Below are 25,919 nucleotides of genomic sequence, written 5' to 3' on the forward strand. Positions count from 1 at the left end.
TAATCATATATTTACTTTTCACATTGAAAACAACATCAAAGAAAAGAAGGCTTACATTTACGTCTAATAGAATCACTTCAACTCCTTTCATGTCATTTGGCTTCTCGTCTGACTTTTTGTGCCATAGTCTCATAACCCGAACAATGATTTGCTCTGTTCTCGGCGTTTCTTTCTTGATGTTGGCGATGGGAATACTCTGAACATATGCCATTGTGTAATTTTTTTTTTTTTTTTTATGATTTGTTATTGTTTTGATGGTGAGACATGCTGGTCTGGACTGATAATTATACTGCAAAATAAACATAAGTTGTAACCCTAACTGACCAACTATGCCATGATTCCACTAAGCCACTACTTGGAAAACTCTTATAAATGTTCACCACCACTGCATAACTGCATCACTAATATATCTGCAGTTAACTTTTTAATTTTATAATTCGGAATGTAATTTACACATTTTTGCAGATTATACGGGTGCCGTGTTTTTAATATGATGATATTAATGTAGCCTCTAAAAGTTACTTGTCGAAGTAGAAATTACTCGGTAACCTATCATTGTCACCTTCCGACTTCGGAGTGCGCGACTGATTGTTAAATTGCCGTAATTTCTGCTCCATATATCCTCGGTGATGAACAACTTTCTATACAGATCTGAGAGGATAATTTTTTTAAAAAAAACATATATAAAAGTTTTACAATTGTTTTAAATTCAATAGTTAATTTCATTAATTTCTTTAAAATATTCACATTATTTGTTATTCAATCCCGTAAGTAAATGTAATTTATTCATGTAATTATGTAATTTTATTATTAATTATGTAATTTTATTAGTAACTATTTAATTCAGTCCGATTATATGTAATTACATTCATTTATTCCGATTTGTAATTCATTCGGTCTATATGCAATTTCTTTTACTTCAGTTGATTTCTATTTACTTCATTAACTATGCAATTCACTCCGATTATATGTAATTACTTTCATTTAATCCGATTTGTAATTCATTCCGTTTATATGCAATTACTTTTACTTCTACCGATTATCTATTTATTTCATAAAATATTTTCTATGACGGAATTTGTCGCATGTTTGTCAGAGACCATTTAAAGAAATAAACTCTTTCCACGTAAACGAGACCTACCATAACCTGAATTTCCCAAAAAAAAAAATAAAAAAATGGGTGAATGACGTGGCGCATCCTATGTTGAGCATTGTCTTTTGCATTATTATAGATAAGATTATTTCACTTTTATCGACTTTTACAACATAAAATCAATAAACATGCAAAACTTCAAACCAACCTTCAAAATTTTACATACAATCTGTAGAAAATATGCATGAAACACCATAAAAATTTCATGACCCGAATCAACTTCTTGAAAGATCATAGATCCTAATTAGACTCTATAATTAAAAATAAATTATCTCATAAAATATTCATTTAGTGATCTATGTGACATGCATGCAAATATAAAAGCATAAAAATGAAAGATTAAAGAAAAACTATTTCCTTACATTGAGAAATGGTAGTATTTGGGCATAACCAAGATCACCCATCTTGGTTGTTCTTGAGCTATTAAGAATGGCAAGATCATCCAATCTTCAAATTAGAAGAGCTCCTTTAAGTTGCACCCAAGAACAAACCTCCAACTCATATGATTAATTTTAACTAGAAATTAACCATATAATCCTTGAATATTATATAAATAATACTAACACTCTTAGTATTTATTTTGTTTTACTAACAATCTTAGTAAAAATGATGCTTATGATTTTTAAAGAGATAGACAAATTATTTTTTTCACATGCAAAAGTGTACAAGTGAAGTGTAGAAAATGAACAACAATTTGGTCTTATTATGGAGGAAGTGGCAGGTGGAATTGATGGAGTAAAGGAGTCAACTTGTTTTAATATTGTCCAATCTTTTGTCACATGCACAAAGATGTTATGACAACTTATGGAAGAAAAACAAGTAAAAGTGAAATGATTATAATCATCCACTAACTTCATTTACACGGTCCACTTGCCCATTTACGGGTCCATATTGGTTCTTATATTTGTCGCACAAATATGTGTAATTTTATTTTAAACATCCTTTCATGTTTAAATACTTCCATAATTAATTCGTTCAAATCACTCCGTAAATATACATGTACCGCTACACATATTATTTACGTACCAATACTAATCACATTAGTCAATTAGTACTATTTTAATAATTAACTGCTTAATCATTAATTCCCGTCTCAAATAATTATTTATTCAATTATCGCATAATTAAATAATAATTTCCGCACCTCGAGTTCACAACTCGATATCTCTCTAAATCAATTTGATCGACTAACCTTTTAGTCATTTTATCAAGAGACTAATTTAAACTGTATCTCATACAATTAATTAGCTTTCGTGTTGGGGCTCGTTCCTTTAGGTGTGATCGAAAGGGATCAGCTGAACACCGCCGTCTCACGACAGTAACCTCAAACCCTAGTTGGCCAACCGTTACCGATATACATTGATCAGCTAACTAGTATTGCTAATGAATATCCCATGCATATTCCTTAATGAGATTTAATAATATTATCATGCACTATTGTGGAGGACAAAACTCCAACAATCTCCCACTTGTCCGAGACAAGTTGTGTGATGATTATAACGCACAATTGTGGATAATTCCTTATCCCAACAATATCCTGCTTGTACTGTACAAGGGTGTGTTAACCGATTCTCTTGTCCGTTTTAACAACAATCTCCCACTCAATGCAAGGTGTCTTTCAGGTCGCACTTGCAAATGAACATATCGCGAGTGGTTTTCTCGATCGGGAGTGTGATAACCTGACCGAAAAAATCTCACGCAGATTACTTCCGAGCATGGCCACGCATTTGTAGTCATTAACTCCTCGAGTGGCCTTGAGAAATAGTTACCCAACGTGGGTGGACAATTCCTGTCTACCCTATCTATCCTATTGCACAATACAGATCACCATGACCAAGTAAATGCCCTTTGGCCTCCTTTCACGGCACGACCTAGGACAAAGACCAAAGTCACTCGGAAATAGCACTTGCTCAGATAATAGACTCCAGTTTAAAGAATCGACTCATAGGAATATCATAGAAGTCCCTGCCACGACCAGGCGTCTGTAATAGATCTAAGGGACTCTATTAATGTCATTGCCCGGCAAAGTGTCCCACAGTCTGCCTATGTAAACGACTGGTCATCCTTATGACTTTATGGTGCTGAACCTACCATCAATCGTCTTATAATCTAGTCACTCTGAGACGTCACCTCATTAAGTGACTAGGGGCTAATACAATGCTCATCCTATTCACTTGAATTGGGGTTCAACATTGTCTCCACAACCAATTCGGATAAATAAGGTATTCTTGTTTTCAGTCAAACTGAATAATTGAGTTCTTAAAGAGACTCAAATAATGAATGCGAACATGACTTACGTAAATATTAATACGCTATCCAATATTTACATAACGATCTTTAGCAATTAAGGTATACTCTTCAATCACATTGAGATGACATAACCATCATGTCTACCATATGCCTACGGCTTTGGTTAGAGGATTAGCAACAGTTGCATCACTCTAATTTCCATTGCTATTTTCCTTTGTTCTATGCAATCTTTTCATCACATAGAGCCTTTCTAAGTACATGTCTAAACAAGTTTTAGACTCTGGTTCTAAATCCAGTCAAACACTCCCACTGTTTTTGCAGTCTCTTAGGGGACGATATTCGGCTAACAGAACTACTCTAGTTCCTGAAGAGAATTCAACCGAGGAAGCTAATTTGGAACCCGGTTTTGGACCTTGCACTAGATTGAGGTCTAACATGAATTTCGTCTAAGAAGTCATGCCTTTTTCCAGCTTGGGACTAGTCCTTGGTGAGTTTAGGACATTTTATTGTAGGAACTTGTATCCCAAAGAGTTTCCTATCAAGAGTTGAAGAGCTAAACAAAACCGGGTGCAATAAGGACCACGGCTGGGGCATGCTTAGGCTTTTGTGCATTATGTCGCTATCAACATTCCTCTTTTGATCAAACACAGCTCAAGGGCCCTTAGAATAGTTTTTGCAGCATTGCCAAAGTCTTCCAAGTGAGTCCAAGTGTGCATAAACAAGACTTGAGCTAGTAAACAAGGGATTGTTGTACTATTAGTTTACTTTCTATCTTTTATGGTTTATGTCCTTTTCTTTTCTGATTTATTGTAAGGCCTTGGCTGCGGTGTTTGGTGTTATTAGCATCTCCTTTTGTGGCCATAGGATGCTATCTTAGATGAAGGGAGGGGATTGTCTTGCTTGTCCTATAAAAGCAAGCACAACCCTTAGCCAAAATCAGATTATTTTGAATGACAAAAACCCTAAGAAGCAGTCTACTTTCTTTCTTATTTATCTTTGCTTTGTGCTTGATAAACTTCCTTGCTTAGTGCTAGGAGGTTGGATAAGTCCTTTGCTAAGTGCTTGGATGAGTCCTAGGCTTAATTCATTGCTTTGTGTTCGAATTAAGTCATACCTTGAGTCCTAAACAAGCTGAGTTTTCTTTGTTGGTCACTTGAGTATTTTCGTGTCAATCTTGCTCAAAATCTGATAGTTTTAGTTAAAATTGGTTATCAGAGCTTTGGTTAACAAAACAAAGCCTTTCTTTGTGAGTTCATTATACCCTAACCACATCAAAAACACAAAAACCAACCATGAGTGAAGAAAGGCTTGCTGGAATTGAAACACAAGTTACTCAACTTTCTGAAAAATGTGATTTGTTGCTAGATTCTTTCAATGTTATCATGGCTAATATTCCAACACCACCACCAAGAGGAAGAGGACAACAACCTAGAGGCAGGGGTAGGGGCAGTGGCCTCATGGGAGAAGGAGGACGAGCTCATGGTTATCGTGAGAAAAATGAGTTTTCGGATTCAGAGGACTCCATGGCCGAGGCATTTCAAGGAGAGCACAACAAAGACTTAAAGGTATAAATTCCTGATTTTCATGGTAGTTTAAACCTCGAGGATTTGTTAGATTGGTTTAGGACCATTGAAAGAGTCTTTGAGTTTAAAGGTTATTCCGATAGAAAAGCTTTTAAAGTGGCAATCTTGAAACTCAAAGGCTATGCTTCCCTTTGGTATGAGAACTTAAAAAATCAGAGAAGAAGGGATGGTAAGGAACCTATTAAGTCTTGGTTAAAACTAAAAAAGAAGCTTAATGAGAAGTTTATACCTAAAGAGTACACTCAAGACATTTTCATTAAGCTCACACAACTTAAACAAGACCAACAACCACTTGAGTCATATCTTAGAGACTTTGAACAACTTACCTTGCAATGTGAACTCAATGAAAAGCCCGAACAAAAGATTGCTAGATTTGTTGAAGGGTTAGATACTAAGATTGCTCATAGGGTTAGAATGCAACAAGTATGGTCCTTTGATGAAGCCGTAAATTTGGCTTTAAGGGTTGAGAAAATGGGTAAAGGGAAGGCTACAACCACCAAACCAGCCACCAAAACAGCCACCTGTAAACCCCCAACCGATTTCAAAATTAATGAACCACCTTCTCAAAACAAAGCCCCCATACTTGACAAGGGAAAAGCAGCCGAAACCTCACAAAAAAAGACCATGCCTCTCAAAAAATGTTACCAATGCCAAGGTTATGGTCACTTTGCCAAAGAATGCCCAACCAATAGAGCCCTTAGTAGCTTTGAAGTGGTTCATTGGGGTGATGATGAGATCCTTGTGTGTTATGAGGATAGGGAGGGGACGGACCATGAAGAGGATGATGTAGTTATGCCGGATGCGGGTCTTAGCTTGGTTACTTGGAGAGTGATGCATACCCAACCCCAACCCTTGGAAATGGACCACAGACAACAAATTTTTAGGTCTAGGTGCACCATTAAAGTAAGGGTTTGCAATCTTATCATTGATGGAGGGAGTTGTACCAATGTCGCCTCTAGTACTCTCATTGACAAGCTATCATTGCCTACACAAGACCATCCTAGTCCTTATAAGCTAAGGTGGCTCAACAAAGGGGCTGAAGTGAGGGTTGATAAGCAATGATTGGTTCCATTTTCCATTGGTAAGAACTATGCAGATGAATGTTGGGAAATGTGTCCTCAACAATAGTGCGATCACATGATTTAAATATCATTATTAAATCTCATTTTAAGAATACATGTGGGATGTAATATTTTACAGTCAACTGGTCCACACATATCGGTAATGATTGGCTGACTAGAGTTTGACATTACTGTCGTGCGACGGTGGTGATCAGTTGATCCCCTTAGGTCATACCTATAGGGAAATACTCTTAATTGATTATTTAATTAATCGTATACCGATTCGAGTTAATTAAATTGCTTAAAATTGACGGATAATTTTGTGAGTATAATTTACGTATCTTATTGTAAATATGATTAAATGAGACACCGTCTAAGTAATCGAATTGTTTTATTACTTAGATGAAATTATTGTTTACAGAAACAATTGAAACGGAATGAATAAATTATTATAAATACAGAATGTTGTAGTTTATAATTTGGAAACCATTTTGGTACAAGTAATTACGAATTACTAGTCGATTTTGTATATGACATATTTTATGAGTATGTTGATTTTTATTATGTTAAAAATACATTACAATTTCATATGTCAAGTAACATGTCACATATGTTACAATTGACAAATGACAAAATGAAATGGACCATCCATTTTATATTGAATGTACCGAAATTATGGAGGGAGTTAGTGGAATAAAATTGTGTTAATTGTTAAGTGGAAAACACAATGATGGAAGCTAACAAGTAGCCATGCAAACCTAAGCTTTTGAGAAGAGCAAAAATAAAAAGCATTGGGCATACTACCCAAGGCCTTTTTCGGCCAACCATATGAGAAAAGAAAACAGAGTTTTTCTTTCATTATTCATTCATCATTTTTGGATAAAAATTTTCTAGAGTAAGAAAATTAGAAACTCTCTACAATTTGTAAAATTCTAGAGAAATAAAATCTCACAAAATTCCACCTCTTGACCGAAATTTTCAAGAGTAAAAATACAATTTATTTGTGTCAATTTTATAGTAAAAACTTATATTATTACTAGATCATAAATATATAAGTTATTAAGAGATTCCTTGGGTATATGCTTTTGGGAGGGATTCTATACTTGAATCTTGTTCATCCATAAGGAAAGCTCAAGAACAAGTGAGTAGGTGAACTCACTTGTGCCCATAAAACCGAAACATCCTATGTAAGATGATGAATTCTTCTTTAAATTGTTTATTGTTTGCATGCATAAGATCATTCATTAATTTTATGACAAATTAAATTAAAACATATATGAATATGTTGAGTATATAGATCTACTTTTCCTTCAATGAAGCTCTTTGTGATGTTCTTCCAATGGATGCTTGTCACTTGCTACTTGGGAGACCTTGGGAGTTTGATAGGGACTCGGTTCATCATGGTAAAGACAACACCTACACCTTCAAATTTGGCTCAAGAAAGGTCATCCTAGCACCTTTACCACCTGTTGTCAAGCATATTCCAACACCTTCCATGCTTGAACCATCAAAGGAAGTGTTACTAATCAATGGGGTAGAAATGTTGCAAGAGTTAAAGGAGGATAGGGATGTCTACGTGCTTATAGCCAAGAGAGTGGTGGGAGAACAAGAGAAGGGGCTACCTAGTGAGGTCCAACGTCTACTCAAGACCTATGGTGATGTGTTTCCAAGTGAGCTTCCTAGTGGCTTGCCTCCTCTTAGAGGAATTGAACACCAAATTGATTTCATTCCGGGAGCTACTCTACCCAACAAAGCAGCCTATAGAAGTGGTCCTAAAGCTACTCAAAAATTGCAACAACAAATTGGAGAGCTTATGAACAAGGGCTTTGTGAGGGAGAGCCTTAGCCCTTGTGCCGTTCCAGCCTTGCTTGTGCCCAAGAAAGATGGGTCATGGAGGATGTGCACCGATAGTAGAGCCATCAACAACATAACAATCAAGTATAGGTTTCATATACCAAGGCTTGATGACATCCTAGATGAGCTTAGTGGAGCCAAACTGTTTTCAAAGATTGATTTAAGGCAAGGTTATCATCAAGTAAGAATCAAAGAAGGAGATGAGTGGAAAACCACATTCAAAACAAAGCATGGGTTGTATGAATGGCTTGTCATGCCATTTGGTCTTTCTAATGCACCAAGCACTTTCATGAGGCTTATGAATGAAGTGCTTAGGCCTCACTTGGGCAGCTTTGTTGTTGTATACTTTGATGACATCTTGGTGTATAGTCCTAACAAAGAAGAGCACCTCAATCATTTGCAAATATTGTTTGACACTCTTAGGGAACACGAGTTGTATGGAAAGCTTAAGAAGTGTTCTTTTATGCAAAGTGAAGTCCAATTCTTGGGTTTCATCATTTCTGACTGGGGCATATTGGTTGATCAAGAGAAGATTAAAGCAATCAAGTCATGGCCTATTCCTAGGAATATCACGGATGTGAGGAGCTTTCATGGGTTAGCATCATTTTATAGGAGGTTTATCAAGGATTTTAGCACTCTCATGGCTCCTATAACTGAATGTATGAAGAAAGGGGAGTTCAAATGGGGAGATAAGGCTGAAACTTCCTTTAACACCATCAAGGAAAAGCTATGTGAGTCTCCTATTCTTGCTTTACCAAATTTTGAGAAGTTGTTTGAAGTTGAGTGTGATGCTAGTGGCATTGGCATTAGGGCTGTCCTTGTTCAAGCGCACAAGCCAATTGCTTACTTTAGTGAGAAATTGAGTGGTGCCAAGCTTAATTACTCAACTTATGACAAAGAGTTATATGCTATCATAAGAGCCTTAACTCAATGGAGCCATTATCTCAAGCCAAGGCCCTTTGTTCTCCATTTGGATCATGAGGCTCTTAAGTACATCAATGGGCAGCATAAAGTCAATCATAGGCATGCCAAATGGGTTGAGTTCTTACAATCATTCAACTTTGCAAGCAAGTACATAGAAGGTAAGGATAACGTGGTTGCGGATGCTCTATCAAGAAGGTTCATTATGTTGACTTACATGGAACAAAGAGTGCTTGGATTTGAGCACATGAAAGAGTTTTACAAGGAGGATCCAGATTTCAAAGAGGAGTGGGGGTCATTGCAAAATGGACGAGCAAAAGGGGGTCATTACTTGGTCCAAGAGGGGTTCTTGTTTCGTGGAAACCGTTTGTGTGTGCCAAAGAGTCCCTATAGTAGCTTGTTAGTAAGAGAGGCACACTCCAATGGTCTTGCTGGGCACTTTGGCATTCAAAAGACCTACGACATACTCCAAGAGCATTTCTATTGGCCTAAGATTCTTGGGGATGTCCAAGACGTCATCAAGCGGTGTGCTCCATGCCAACAATCCAAGTCCTACTTCAAAACAGGCCCCTATACTCCTTTACCAGTCCAAAATCAGCCATGGAGGACATTAGAATGGATTTCATAGTGGCTTTACCAAGAACTCAAAGAGGCAAGGACTCCATCATGGTTGTTGTGGATAGGTTTAGCAAGATGGCTCACTTCATTGCTTGTAAGAAAACGGAGGATGCATCTAGTGTGGCTGATTTATACTTCAAAGAGGTGGTTAAGCTCCATAGAGTCCCTAAGTCTATAGTCTCGGATAGGGATTCAAAGTTCATGAGCCACTTTTGGAGGTCATTATGGAAGCTACTCAAGACTAGGCTCTTATTTAGTACCTCCCATCACCCCCAAACTGATGGACAAACGGATGTGACTAACAAGACTCTAGGGAGGATCCTAAGGTTCACGGTTTATAAGTCATTGAAGGATTGGGACCTCAAACTAGCTCAAGCCGAGTTTGCCTTCAATAGGACTCCTTCTACAAGCACGGGCAAGTCTCCATTTGAAGTTGTTTATGGCGCCAACCACTTCATGCCCACTGATTTGGCACCCATTCAAAGAAAAAAATTCGATTTCGATGCCAAGAAGAGGGTTGAACAAATGCTACAAATTCATGCTCAAGTTAAGAAGCAAATTGAGAAAACAAATGAAGCATACAAAGCAAGGGCCAAGGGTCCTAAGCAAGCCATGAACTTTGAAGTAGGGGATCTTGTTTGGATAAACTTAAGAAAAGAAAGATTTCCAGCCAAAAGGAAGAACAAGCTCATGCCAAGAGCGGATGGTCCATTCGAAGTCCTTGAAAAGATTGGGTCCAATGCCTACAAGATTAACTTGCCCGGAGATTATGAGGTCCATGGCACATTCAATGTTGGGGATTTAAGTCCTTATTATGAAGATATTGAAGATGATAATGGCCAGGATTTGAGGACAAATCCTTTTCAAGAAGGGGAGATTGAAGAGAATTCAACCGAGGAAGCTAATTTAGAACCCGATTTTGGATCTTGCACTAGATTGAGGTCTAACATGAATTCCGCTAAGAAGTCGTGCCTTTTTCTAGCTTGGGACTAGTCCTTGGTGAGTTTAGGACATTTTATTGTAGGAACTTGTATCCCAAAGAGTTTCCTATCAAGAGTTGAAGAGCTAAACAAAACCGGGTGCAATAAGGACCACGGCTGGGGCATGCTTAGGCTTTTGTGCATTATGTCGCTATCAACATTCCACTTTTGATCAAACACAGCTCAAGGGCCCTTAGAAGAGTTTTTGCAGCATTGCCAAAGTTTTCCAAGTGAGTCCAAGTGTGCATAAACAAGACTTGAGCTAGTAAACAAGAGATTGTTGTACTATTAGTTTACTTTCTATCTTTTATGCTTTATGTCCTTTTCTTTTCTGATTTCTTGTAAGGCCTTGGCTGCCGTGTTTGGTGTTATTAGTAGCTCCTTTTGTGGCCATAGGATGCTATCTTAGATGAAGGGAGGGGATTGTCTTGCTTGTCCTATAAAAGCAAGCACAACCCTTAGCCAAAATCAGATTATTTTGAATGACAAAAACCCTAAGAAGCAGCCTGCTTTCTTTCTTATTTATCTTTGATTTTTGCTTGATAAACTCCCTTGCTTAGTGCTAGGAGGTTGGATAAGTCCTTTTCTAAGTGCTTGGACGAGTCCTAGGCTTAATTCATTGCTTTGTGTTCGAATTAAGTCATACCTTGAGTCCTAAACAAGCTGAGTTTTCTTTGTTGGTCACTTGAGTATTTTCGTGTCAATCTTGCTCCAAATCTGATAGTTTTAGTTTAGTTCCATTAAAATTCGGATATCAATTATCTCTTTTACAACATCGGATGCTGTAATATACTTAGCTTTCGTTCATGATTTATACATATAACACTTATACATACACATCCTTCATATGACATCTTTTATGTATGACTCCTCATATATATCTGCTTTATACATGTATAACTTCTTATACATATATGTATAACTTCTTATACATATTATTCTTTATGCACATAGCACTCTTATATGCTAACCATTCCTTAACGAGGCTCATAACATCTAATAAGCATAGGAATGTAATCGCGTAACCCTTTTACACGAAATTCATTAATTCCTCCAGTCAAGAGTAAATCCTCAGTGCTTTTCAAGTACTCAAGGATGCTCTTGATAATAATATAGTGACACTCACTAGAAAATTATTGGTAATGACTTCTCATATTCTAAATATGATAAGTCCCGATAAGAGCAGCTTTTAGCATATTTAATAGATCCTGCAGTGGAAGCAAAAAGATCATATTTATTGTTCAACAACTTGAACGAGTCAAGAATCTTATCACACAAGTCTCTTGACTATAATGCTAATATCCATGGAGATCTATCTCATTAGATTCGGATATTTATGATGCGCCATGCTACTCTCAAATATTCACCCGAGAATATTTCTAGTCACTAATATGTCAAACACATATTTTAGACTAAGAAATATCACCTTAGCTACATTTCTAGTCACTAATATGTCAAGCACATATTTTAGACTAAGAAACTCATTTTAGCTCCCACTAAATTCCATGTATCATCATGGTACCTCGACACTCGAGTAATATAATTTTCATAGACTACATGATTGAACCAAAAGTTCCAACTCTTTGACGTATATAGATCACAAAAGGGATCTTTCAAGCATGCCAGGCTTCTTAGCATTGACAAGATCAACAAAACTTCTCCCAAGGAGAAAGTTTCCTTATTCATTTGCCGAATATCATCCTCATGAGAAGCTATATTGCTAAGAACATACGAATTGATAAAGGCATTTGGGTTGTCACAAAACTCTCTATAACCAACCCAAATTTTAAACATCTTATGTAACCTTTATGACAAGATCAACCTACCAAAGTATTCACCTTAAATCAAGTCCCTAAAACATCTCGTGTTTCCTTCCTTATCGCATCGTGTGCAAGGAGATCAATTCGAATCGCATGGTGACACGCCATCACATAGAGTTCATACTATAAAAAAGCCTTTGATGAGGGTTTAAGATTCGTCACTTTTGAAAAGTAACGCAATATTATCGCAAAATTAACTCCTTATAACCACTGAGCCACAATAAAGAACGTGTTCTTGCATTATACTCAGTTTGTGGGTCTTGGACTTCCGTAAGTTCAAAATTTCTCCTACTCTGTCCTCCAGAAAATGAAAATCTTTCTTGAAAGACAGTATTATGAGCCACAAACTCTTTGTTCTCGTTTTGGAGGAGTAAAAACCAAGTGGTTCAATTTTGGATAACCCTAAAAAATACACAAATTGGTTCTGAACATAAACATTTATGATCCCAAATGTATAAAAAGACATGTTAGGGACTCTCCCTATCCATATCTCATATGGAGTCATTTAGGCTATTATAGTCGGGTTTTAAACTTTAGTGAGAAAATAGCTTACAAAAATTGCAAAAAACCTTAAACTATATCTCATAAAGTTCGGTTTATATACTTGACTAAACCATACTCTATGGTGTCCCAAGAAGAAGGTATTATGTGAACTGGTTCACAATCTTCTTAGTGATTATCCAGGTCATTACTTGATATTACCCATTTGATCTTCAAAGTCATAAATTTGAAACTTCCGATCAACATCTTGATCTTGACGTGCTTTTGGTTTACTACTTCATTTTGAAAATATAACACGTTTCAAAAATCACTTTTATGTCTTATTAAATAGATACGAGGTTTTCATATCTACTTAACTTTACGGTAAAAGTAACGAAGTATATTTATAACCAACTATCGGCCTTACACATCCGTATGTATATGGTCAATCACCTCACTATTGTGTTTCTTTTCTGCAAAAGAAAACATAATTTATGCACACACACCATAAGATTTTCAATCAAATGGTTGTTCGATGTGCTTATCGTTTATTCGTTTAAACGAATTTACTTGAGGTTTGATCAATTTTAGTTCACCGAATTAGAGACATTAAAATCTACAAGATAGTATAATATTTAGTTTTCGTGAAGAATGTAAAATTCTTCTAACTTGAGTGGTCTAAACCAACCACCAAGTTATATCATAGGAGTAGGTACAACCTTTTGTTTTAAATCACATGAGTGATGCCTTCTATGTATAAACATAGATGATTATATTCTTTTAAAACCAAATTTAGGTACATTTGTCCCAATCGAAATCACCATTTCGATAAAAAAATGTCCTATGTTAGATGTCTTACGTTTTATCAATTCATGTAAACTTCTTTACAAAGAAATGACCAGTACTTGGTATCTCATACCAAGATAGTGGAACTAGCCTATCCATTGAGTAGATGTCTCTTTCAACTTTTGTTCTATTGCATACATCTAGGGTTACTTCTTCTTAACTCCCACTCACTTTCACATTCCTATTTGCTTCAACAAGCAAAAATGAATCTCATGAAGACCTCTCTTCATGTCATTCGTGATATTTTATACACTTAGTAAGAGTGAATTACTATAAAGAGAGTGCAACATGTGGCAAATCTCAACTTCTTGCGAAATTGAACTACCTAACCGTTCAATTGTCATCATATGCCTAAACTCTTTAGCGCATAAACAATCGATTTGACCTTTCTCGAAGTGAGCCATTTGATGGTATCATATTGGAGTATTATAAGTGTTTTTGAAAATTCTTTTCGCAAACTTTTGAATTACTCTTGAGTAATTAAAACTAATATGTCATCATCATGACAAAGGAGGTGTCACTTCCGAAATCAAGACTCTCTTGATAAAATGTGACTTCCTTTTAAACTCGTAATATGAGTTTGCAACATGAAACCCCTTTTTAATATGTATGGTCTTAATTAAGTTGTATAATAACCGCAAAAATCGTTGTAAGCTTATGTAGGTGAATTGGTAAATCATGTTACCAATCATTGCTACCGAATTCCTTCAAAGAAACCGCTTCCTATGAAAGAAAGAAACGAGTATAATTATAAATAGAGAAAGGAGGATGAAGTGCGCGATATCATACATTTATGAGAATGAACGAAAAATAGGAAAAAATTGTCATTCAAGGTTTTAATTTTACTTGTGAAACATATTTAACAAGTTTTAACATATATATAATGATCTCCCACTAAATTATATAAATGATTCCAAGACCCAAATTTTAAACAAAAATGAGCATCGCTTGGGCGAAACATCCCATAATTGTGTAAATTCGGTAAGTCACGTTGACTAATTCTACCTCTAGAACTCTTGGTCGACGAATTTCCTTAAATCCATCTACTAGCCCCGGAACACAAGACCGTCTTATATCCCGTTGAGTCCAACCAATTTTGGCGTGTGATAACCGCTTACCACCCTACTTACTCAAGGTAGAAAGAGAACACCCCGCTTGGGTGAGCGTGGCTCTAATATACAAGAGATTCATAGGTGTTACTAATTGGTAAGGCTAATCTCAATTTTAGTTATGTGAGAGATCTTGTCAATTTAGTCATAAATTCCCTATAAGTGAACTAAGTCGGTGAATGTAAATGACGTGAATTGACAATGGCGAAGATAAAATGCATGTGAATGGCGATTTTGGCATGCGCGAAAATAAAACAAGCAAACAAGTAAGCATAAGAATAAATCCTAGTATGGCCACCTAGTTAATAAAATCTATTCTATTACAATTCGGAAACCAACTCCTTGTTCCCTTGCGTCTTCATTCCAAAAGTGGCTTCTTCTTGTGGGATTTGGAACACCTTCGAAAAAAATAGACTCCGTCTCGATGTAATCCGTCTTTTGGAAACGCTGGTAAGAATAACTATTACAATTGAAATACATAGCTATTCCTATTATACATTAATTAATAAAATAAATAAAACTATTAATTAATTACAAACCGACAATACGAGATCGTATTTAATTACAAACAAATCGCTATTCCCATTCATTTCGGGTAATAACGATTAAAATAAACTAGGCAATACTAGGTACAAACAGAAAAATACTTTAAATAAATGACAATCATTCATTAAACTTAAATAAATATGCTTAAAATGCTGTAAAATGATGCCAAAATCGCCTATCCAACAATCGTTGGTATCCATCTCGGTGTTTGTGGATTTAATCGATTTTTAACATGTAAAAATCAATAATCAACTCTTAAATATCATTTAAGTCCAAACTAATTATCCAAACTGTTTTGGACCTCAAAATTAGTCCTCACTAATTTTATGATGAATAATTAGTTTGATTTGGTGATACTTTGCAAATTTAATCGGTAAAATCATAATTTTAAAGTAAAAATCCAAAATAATTGAAAAATTACCCAAAAAATTGAAACAAAAATTTTGAGTATTCTGGAACACTCCCAAGAACACCAAAATGTCAGAAAAAGTGCCCCAAAAATCCGGATAAAATTTATGAAGAAAAAGATCGATATTTATCGGGTTTTTAACCACTAAAACCAATAAACATCAAACAAGGTGAAAACACATTTTAAAATTCACTTTTAACATTTAAATAATATTATCAAATGTAAATAAATTTATCAAGGGAAGAATCAATTGTTTCGAAATTATGATTAATTAATTTCTCTTTTATCGACTTTTATCTCATAAAATCAATAAACATGAAAAAATTCGAACCAACCTTCAACCTTTTGCATACAATCAGTAGAAAACATGCATGAAATACCATAAAAATTTCATGGACCGAATAAACTTTTAACTATTTTTAGACAATTTTTAACTAAAATACGCCATTTTAACTCGGTTTTCTACCAAAAATCATTAAAAATAGCAAAATAACTTCATAAATCACCAAACTTAACCACAAATATTTTGAGATCAGTAGGTATGCATGTCCCAAAAATTTCGTGCTAAAACCTCCTCTAACACATTTTTGAGTTTTTATAAATTATCTCATAATTCATTAATATGCTTAAAATCAACATCCAAATTACAAGCCTAAGCTTTGATACCACTTGAAAGATCATAGATCCTAATTAGACTCTCTAATTAAAAACAAACTATCTCATAAAATATTCATTTAGTGATCTATGTAACATGCATGCAAATATAAAAGCATAAAAATGAAAGATTAAAGAAAAACAATTTCCTTACATTGAGAAATGGTAGTATTTGGGCACAACCAAAATCACCCATCTTGGTTGTTCTTGAGCTATTAAGAATGGCAAGATCATCCAATCTTCAAATTAGAAGAGCTCCTTTAAGTTGCACTCAAGAACAAACCTCCAACTCATATGATTAATTTTAACTAGAAATTAACCATATAATCCTTGAATATTATATAAATAATACTAACACTCTTAGTATTTATTTTCTTTTACTAACAATCTTAGTAAAAATGATGCTTATGATTTTTAGAGAGATAGAAAAATTATTTTTTTCACATGCAAAAGTGTACAAGTGAAGTGTAGAAAATGAACAACAATTTGGTCTTATTATGGAGGAAGTGGCGGGTGGAATTGATGGAGTGAAGGAGTCAACTTGTTTTAATATTGTCCAATCTTTTGTCACATGCACAAAGATGTTATGACAACTTATGGAAGAAAAACAAGTAAAAGTGAAATGATTATAATCATCCACTAACTTCATTTACACGGTCCACTTGCCCATTTACGGGTCCATATTGGTTCTTATATTTGTCGCACAAATATGTGTAATTTTATTTTAAACATCGTTTCATGTTTAAATACTTCCATAATTAATTCGTTCAAATCACTCCGTAAATATACATGTACCGCTACACATATTATTTACGTACCAATACTAATCACATTAGTCAATTAGTACTAATTTAATAATTAATTGCTTAATCATTAATTCCCGTCTCAAATAATTATTTATTCAATTATCGCATAATTAAATAATAATTTCCGCACCTCGAGTTCACAACTCGATATCTCTCTAAATCAATTTGATCGACTAACCTTTTAGTCATTTTATCAAGGGACTAATTTAAACTGTATCTCATACAGTTAATTAGCTTTCGTGTTGGGGCTCGTCCCTTTAGGTGTGACCGAAAGGGATCAGCTGAACACCGCCGTCTCACGACAGTAACGTTAAACCCTAGTTGGCCAACCGTTACCGATATACATTGATCAGCTGACTAGTCTTGCTAATGAATATCCCATGCATATTCCTTAATGAGATTTAATAATATTATCATGCACTATTGTGGAGGACAAAACTCCAACACTTCTAACTATTTTTAGTTAACTCTTAACCAAAATACGATATTTTGACTCGGTTTTATACCAAAAATCATTAAAAATAGCAAAATAACTTCATAAATCACCAAATTTACAACAAACTTTTTGAGATCAGAAGGTATGCATGTCTAAAAATTTTCGTGCTAAAACCTCTTTTAACACCATTTTTTATTTTTCCAAATTATCTCATAATTTGTTTAATATGCTTAAAATCAACATGCAAATTATAAGCCTAAGCTCTGATACCACTTGAAAGATCATAGATCCTAATTAGAATCTCTAATTAAAAATCAAATTATCTCATAATTTGTGTTTATGTGATCTATGTAACATGCATGCAATATAAAAGCATATTAATATAAATGATGAGGAAAATGATTTTCCTTACATTGAGAAATTGTAGTATTTGGGCACAACCAAGCCTCCTCTCAAATGCACCCAAGAACTTACCCAACAACCTTACTAATATTAACTAGATATTAAGTAAGATTACCCTTGATAATATGTCAATATTACTACCAAACTTAGTGAATATTTTGTTTTACTAACAAATCTTAGTAAAATAATTTCTATTAATTTTAGAGAGATGAACACTCTAGAATTTTCACATGCAAAAGGTTAAGTGAAAAATAAAATAACAAGAGTGTGTATAGGAAGAGGGAGCACGGTTGGAGTAGATGGAGTGAGGGAGTAGACTTGTTTTATTTTTATTGTCCAATCTTTCATTACATGCAAAAAATGAACATAAGATAACTTATGGAAGTATCTAAAGCAAACTAAAATAATTATGTTTATAATCATCCACTACACTCCATTTATACGGTCCAATATCCCATTTACAGGTCCATTTTGGTTCTTATATTTGTCGCACAAATACGTTTAAATTTTACTTTAAACATCGATTTATGTTTAAATGCTTCGCAATAAATTTTTTCCAAATCACTCCGTAAATATACGTGTACCGCTACACATATTATTTACGTACCAATACTAATCACATTAGTCAATTAGTACTAATTTAACAATTAACTGCTTAATCATTAATTCCCGTCTCAAATAATTTATTATTTAATTATCGCATAATTAAATAATAATTTCCATGCCTAGAGTTCACAACTCGATATCTCTCTAAATTAATTAAACGACTAACTCTTAATCAATTTATCAAGGGACTAATTAAACTGTCTCTAATACAATTAATTAGTTTTCGTGTTGGGGCTCGTTCCTTTAGGTGTGACTAATTTATCAGCTGAACACCGCCGTCTCACGACAGTAACGTCAAACCGTAGTTGGCCAACCGTTCCTGATATACGTTGATCAGCTGACTAGTATTGACAATGAATATTATCATGCACTATTGTGGAGGACAAATACTCCAACAGTTCAAAGGCACAATTGATCTAATATGGTCCATTACTCCACATTCCTATGTATTCCAAATTAGTGGGAGACGATCTCTCATGAGATCTACTAGTACAAAAAGACGGCCTTACCTAATCTAACAGCACAATAACACAAGAATAACACCACAATAATACTAGAATAACACTAGAGTAACAGCACAATAACACCAGAATAATACTCCAATAACATACGGATAACACCACAATAACACTACAATAACATCACAATAGCACTACAATAACAGCACAATAACACGGGGGGAAAAAAGTAAAAAAAATCAAAGTAGTAAAAAAAAATCAAAGTGACATCGGAATAACATCACAATAACACCAGAATAACAACACAATAACACGTGGTAAAAAAAGGGTAAAAAAATCAAAGTGACACCGGAATAACATCACAATAACACCAGAATAACAATAACACCACAATAACATGTGGTAAAAAAAAAGTAAAAAAACCAAAAGTAGTAAAAAAAATCAAAGTGACACCGAAATAACATCATAATAACACCAGAATAACAATAATAGCATAATAACAGCACAATAACACGTGGTAAAAAAAAGAGAAAAAAAAAATCAAAGTAAAAAAAAAGGCACAATAACAGCATAATAACACGAGCTAAATAAAAAGAGTAAAAAAAATCTGGTACAAAAAGAAAAAGAAAAAAAAGGTAACATAATGAGAAAACTAGATAAAAACATAAGAACTTAAGAATAACACTACAATAAGAGTGTGAGCACAAACTCACCATAAGAAACCAAACTCACAAGATCCAATCTCTCTCTCTCTCTCTCTCTCTCTCTCTCTATATATATATATATATATATATATATATATATATATATATATATATATATATATATATATATATATATATATATATAATATCCTATGAGAACATCTTTCCCATGAGAATCTCATGTTCAAAATCTTAATTCGAAAGGTTCAGAACCTTTATACTAAAGGTTCAGAACATTTGTACCAAAAGTTCAGAGGATATAATGCTTGTTGTATTCTTGTTTACATATTCACTTAGACAAAGATAACTCGCTTTATGCTTGTCGTAAAAATTAAATTAGTTAATTAGTTTGATCTTCTTGATCTATGTGCGATGCCCATAATCTTCTTTTTTCAACACTTCACCAAATGCATATGCCTGAATTCCTTAAATTTATTTACTTTCATGCGTTAAATGTTTGTTCTGACAAGTTATCAACTTTGATATGCTCTTTTTCTCAGTGTATTTATCTGGCCATCTCCGATATATTATCTTAACCTTAGTCTTTCTGTCTCTATCCTCCCATCTCATTACTTATGTTGTTCATGTAAGACAGGCCTTATCCATTTTTTGTGTAATTTTTCAAAACATCGGCTACTTTTTATCATAATAATCAATTAGATGAATATTTTGATCATTGAACTGCTGTCATTTCCATTTTACATTGTTCACTTACCAATAACTTTATCGTAATCGTATTACCTAGAATTTTCCACTTTTAATATGTGTTAACATGTTGCTTAAAATTTTGGCTTTGCATAGTAGAGTACTTAAATTTAGTTAAGTCGTGACCAATGAAACATCAATTAAGAAAATAAATCGGTCGATTCGATTGTGGTAATTTAAGAAAATTAATTAGCGTGATATAGTCCAAATATTTAGCATACTATTTTGCTAACGGAACATGAGAATGGGTATCCCCCCTTCTTTTAACTTTATACCAAATTAAATGCAAGAGATGTTTGCTTCGTTCAGTGGTGAAAATGGTGAATCTTTAGTACAAAATTTCAAAACCTGAGGTATAAAGGTTCTGAACATTCAGTACAAAGGTTCTGAACGTGAGGATCTCATGGGAAGCGGGTTCTCAAAGGATCTCAACCCTATATATATATATATATATATATATATATATATATATATATATATATATATATATATATATATATATAAGATCATATGAGTACAAATCATATATTTAGGGATTGTGGATCAATCTAAGCCATCTAAAGTAATAGATCCTACGTCTTAAATTTAACACATAGAATTAAGGGTAGTTTGGTAATTTCGTTTCTTTGTATATATACCCCCTGCTTCCCTAATTTTACTCAGCTTTTTCAGTTGCCTAATTTTAATCATCAATTTCTTTCTCTCTCTAAATTCATCTTCCTCGACATCCATGGATTCCTTCTTTCTGCTGCTTATTTCTTGCGCGATTCGTTGATTACTATTTCTTATCAAGGATTACACTTGTCTTCAATCTAAATCGCTATGTCAGGCACATCTTCTTTCTGCTGCTGCTGATTTTTCCTTGATTTATTAATTGCCAGCTTTATTTAGTTGTTATTGTTGTTTTTTTCCACATATTCGCTAGGTTTATTATGAATTCATGTTTAGATTTACAATTTTCAGCTTTATTTTTATGTAATTGTTGTTTTTGTTACACATATTTGAATTACTCTTCTTCTTCCTGCTTTGTTTCCATTTTATGTCTACCTTCGTCATATGCAGCTTTATTTTAATTTACTTGTTGTTTTTCGTACATATATTTGCATTTGCTAGTGTTGTTACTTCGTTCTTCTGAATTTGTCTATATTTTTAATTTTCTTACGGTTTTATTGGTGTAGTGAATGAAATTTCAAATTTCATATTGTTTTTGCTACCTATATTTTCAATTTTCTCTTGATTTTGCCGTCATTGTAACTTATTGTTTACTTTACATCTGTTATCAGCTGTTGTAATGCATTGTCGTACTATATTCGTTTGCAGACATTGAAACTGCTTTCACAATATTACAATAATAACAGTTGTCCAATATAATATCACACCATATTCAATACAATATCACAACTATTACAATACCAAATTTTGTCATTAGTCTTGTCCCCCCTACTGTTTGCTTATTACCTGTTATGTTTTTAATTGCTTCTTATATTGCATTCTTTTTCAGATGCTGATAGTTGTGTACCTTCTTCTGGATTCATCTCTCACGATACTAGTGTGTCTCAAATTACTTCTATTCCACACATTGAAAGTCCTTCCCCACCTACGTCTAATGATAATCATTTTGCTGAAATTACTTCTACTCCCCGCATTGAACAACCTCTTGTTTCTTATCATGAACATCAATTGTTTTTGGAATCCACACCTGGTGGTACTGAATTGTGGACAAGAAATGTCGCAATTCAATCTAAACCTCAACTTGGTCAGATTTTTGCAAAATTGGAAGACGCTATCAGTTTTTATAATGTCTATGCAGAAGCATGTGGTTTTGAACCTAGGAAGTCCTCTCAAAAAACAAATGCTGATGGTGCCATCTTTTATAAACTTGTTGTCGGTAATCGTGAAGGGTTTAGAGATGGTAAGAAAAGGAAAGCTATTGTTCATGATAGTGTAGTGGAGCAGCCACTTATAAAGCCGTTTGATATTAAGAACAATAAACTAACTAGGATTGGTTGTGATGCTATGATTGAATTTCGCCTTATCAAGGATGTTTATGTTGTAAGTCAGTTTCGTGAATGGCATAATCATCGTCTTTGTTCCCTCACAAATCAAGAATTTCAAAGAAAAAAGAGACACCTTCATCTTTTTCATAAGAAGGCAATTATTGATCATTCAAAAGTTAGTTTAGGTCCTACATCGGCATATAGATATTCTAAGGAACATGCAGATGGTTATGAGAATGTTGGTGCTCAATTGATTGATTTTAAGAACTTTGGAAGGGATATCAAATGTTTCATAGGAGATAAAGATGCTCAATTGTTTATCGATAATTTCGAGAACCTCCGTGAAACCAATCCAGGGTTCTACTTTGCTTATGAAGTGGATTCTTTCAAATGTTTGGTTCGTGTGTTTTGGTGTGACACACAGGCACGTCGAAATTACTCTTCCTTTGGTGATTTGGTCAGTTTTGATCCAACTTACGGTACAAATAAATATTCTATGATTTTCACTCCTTTTACTGGGGTAGACCACCACAAAAGATCTGCGACTTTTGCTGCTGCATTGTTGTTCCATGAGGATGACGATTCATTTAAGTGGGTTTTTGAGAAGTTCTTAAATGCTATGGGTCAGCGAGAGCCGTAATGTATAATCACTGACCAATGTTCAGGAATAATGAAGGCTGTACCCAAAGTTTTCAAAAAGGCTAAGCATAGATATTGCATGTGGCATATTATGCAAAAGGTCCCTAACAAGATTGGAATTACAATATCCAAGGAGACTGATTTTGTGAGTCGTTTGAATTCTGTTGTTTGGGACTCTGACTTGGAACCTGTAGAATTTGAATGGAAGTGGTCTGACTTAATTGCTGAACATAACTTGCAAGAAAATTCATGGTTGTCATACATGTATAAAAAAAGAAGGAGATGGATCCTGGCTTATTATCGTGATATTCCTATGGGATGTCTTCTCCGAACAACTCAACGATCGGAGAGCCAGAATAGCTTTTTCAAGCATTTTGAAAATATACATGGTACACTTGTTGAGTTTTGGATGCGTTTTCAAAGCGCCATGGATCAACAACGCCATACTCAAAAGCAACATGATCGAGACAGTTATTCCGGGTGTAATTCCGAAGCAGTTATTTGTTACCACTCGTGGCTTGTAGAATAACGTCTTTGGTTGAATCCTCCTTTCGGCCTCTCCTGAAATAATGAACAAACTGAGGGCTCGGCTTTGGCCGAGCGTACTCACTCCGACGCTCAAGTCAGTGAACTTAAAGAGATAAGTTGTGTGTTACTTGGCGAAGTATATATTGTAGAGAGATAAGGAAGGTATTACCAGATTATGAGGTGTTTAGGTTATATTTTCGCGTCCTTTCCTCAATGAGGGCTGAGGAGTATTTATAGACTTTCACCTTTTGTCACGTAGTGGCCAAGTGGCCAAGTGGCTAGCAGGTGGAAAGACTGATCTACCCTCGGCCGAGGGACCTATGGCAGGCCGGCGGGCCCTGTTGACTCCATGACGAGGGGTCTTGGATATGAGTACGCGGATGTGTGTCCCGGCTGGCTAGCTGCCTGGCCGAGACCCAAGTGATCGGCCGACAGGCTGCGTCGGTTAGGCGGTCTAACATGTTGACTTGCTGTCTTTTGATCCTTGACCTTGCTCAATGTGTTGACTCGGTCGGCAGGTGCAAAATATGCCCCATCAACAGTGATTATACTTTACCCCAATTAGCTACGTCTCTACACTTGGAAGCTCATGCGTCCAAGGTTTATACCCTTGCTCTTTTCAAAGATTTTCAACAAGAGGCTGCTGCCTCCATGTGTTCTCTTAGTGTTGGTGGCTTCACACCACCTGTCGACGGTACAGAGGTCATTGTTGTTACTGACGCTAGAATGCATAAGACTTATCAAGTAGTGTTCAATTCTACAAGCACCGATGCAGAATGTTCTTGTAAGTTGTTTAATAGGAAGGGTATTATTTGCAGACACATTATTTGGGTTTTCTCTGGGAAACAAGTTAGGACTTTGCCTGATAAGTACATACTTATGCGCTGGACAAAGAATGCACAAAAGATCCCTCTATATGGTTCACATGGTGAGTTACTTGACAACTTTGATGCCACTGATGTAAGGAAGCTGGAGTTGTGCAAATTATGGTCAGAGTTCTACTCAACTATCAGTTTGCTGAGAACTATGCCTAACAATCAGATCACTGATCTTGCTGACACATTGAAGCAATTTCGGGTCAAACTCAATCCACAAGCACAGTCAATGACAAAAGAGCAGGAGTTGGAAATCCTTCTTGGATGTAGTTCCTCAACTGAGGTGAGGATTCTACCGCCTCGTCAGGCAAAGAACAAGGGTAGTGGGAAGAGAATGATATCGACAAAGCAACAATGCATTGCCAAAGCAGAGAAGCCAAAAAGGCTTTGCAAAAATTGCAAACAATTGGCTAACCATGATAAGCGTAACTGCCCTCATCCTTTTGTACCTGACATCGAGAATCAGGTATGCTACCTAAATAAATATATTCTATTACATTCTTTCTATAAGTAAGATGCCATACGATTTTCTGTTTATGAGTTTAATTTTTGGAATTGTATATACTTTTGATATTGAGTGCTGACGACTACTCGCTGTGTTGTTTATGATCTTAATTTCAAAAACTGTATCAACTGTGCTTGTTCATTTGCTGACAACTACTTGTTGTGCTGTTTTGCATTTTTCAGGAGAGTTCAGATGATGATTGACTGGTATACTGATTCATGTTCATCAAGGCCATCCAAAACATTATTTGTGTCGTCGTCTCTTGGTTGGAGGATTCTTTGTTGATGAAGCTCAATATATATAGGATATACATCTCATAGTTTCATTACTATTATAGCAATTACACTTCATACGTTAGGATTTACGTAGTGATATAAATGTGATATTTCATAGTTAGACGTCTGATATTTCATAGTTAAACGGGTGATATTTCTTCCATAGTGCTTTAAAACAGTATTATCAGATGTCTGATATTTTACCGTACATGTCGTGATATTGCATAGTTAGGCGTGTGGTATTTCTTAAATAAAGATTCCAAAAAGTATTATCAGAAGTCTGATATTTCAATGTCCATATTCTGAACTTGCAGATTAAAATGAATGTGGTGGAATATTGATGACGATGGGTTTTTTAATGTACATATTGTGATATTTCATAGTTAGAACTATGATATTGCATTTGAAGTATAATGTGATATCACATTATACCGAATACAATATCACACTTGTATCAAATAAACACAACACGTATCACAATAATTTCAGTATTCTTTACAGTATCACATTCTGTTCAAGACAATACCACGCAATATTCAATTCAAAATTTTACTTTTTGGGGAATAATTATTATCTTCGCAGTTTCTACAATATCACATGATATCGAATACAATATCATACATGTCTTAAATAAATATCACAAGTGGGAATAATTATTATCCTCACATTTTTAGGCCATACAATATCACAAGATAGCGA

The 25,919-nt window shown here is 34.8% G+C and overlaps 1 protein-coding gene across 1 annotated transcript; it reads left to right on the forward strand.

Moving 5' to 3' along the window:
- Positions 1–23,068: 23,068 nt before the first annotated feature.
- On the forward strand, positions 23,069–25,148 carry LOC141640911 (protein FAR1-RELATED SEQUENCE 5-like). The gene is made up of 3 exons (XM_074449590.1): positions 23,069–23,289; positions 24,084–24,906; positions 25,128–25,148. The coding sequence occupies exons 1-3, from the start codon at positions 23,069–23,071 to the stop codon at positions 25,146–25,148; spliced, it is 1,065 nt and encodes a 354-aa protein (XP_074305691.1).
- Positions 25,149–25,919: the final 771 nt, after the last annotated feature.

This window comes from Silene latifolia, chromosome 2 (genome assembly GCF_048544455.1).
Source record: "Silene latifolia isolate original U9 population chromosome 2, ASM4854445v1, whole genome shotgun sequence".
NCBI classification, from domain to species: domain Eukaryota; kingdom Viridiplantae; phylum Streptophyta; class Magnoliopsida; order Caryophyllales; family Caryophyllaceae; genus Silene; species Silene latifolia.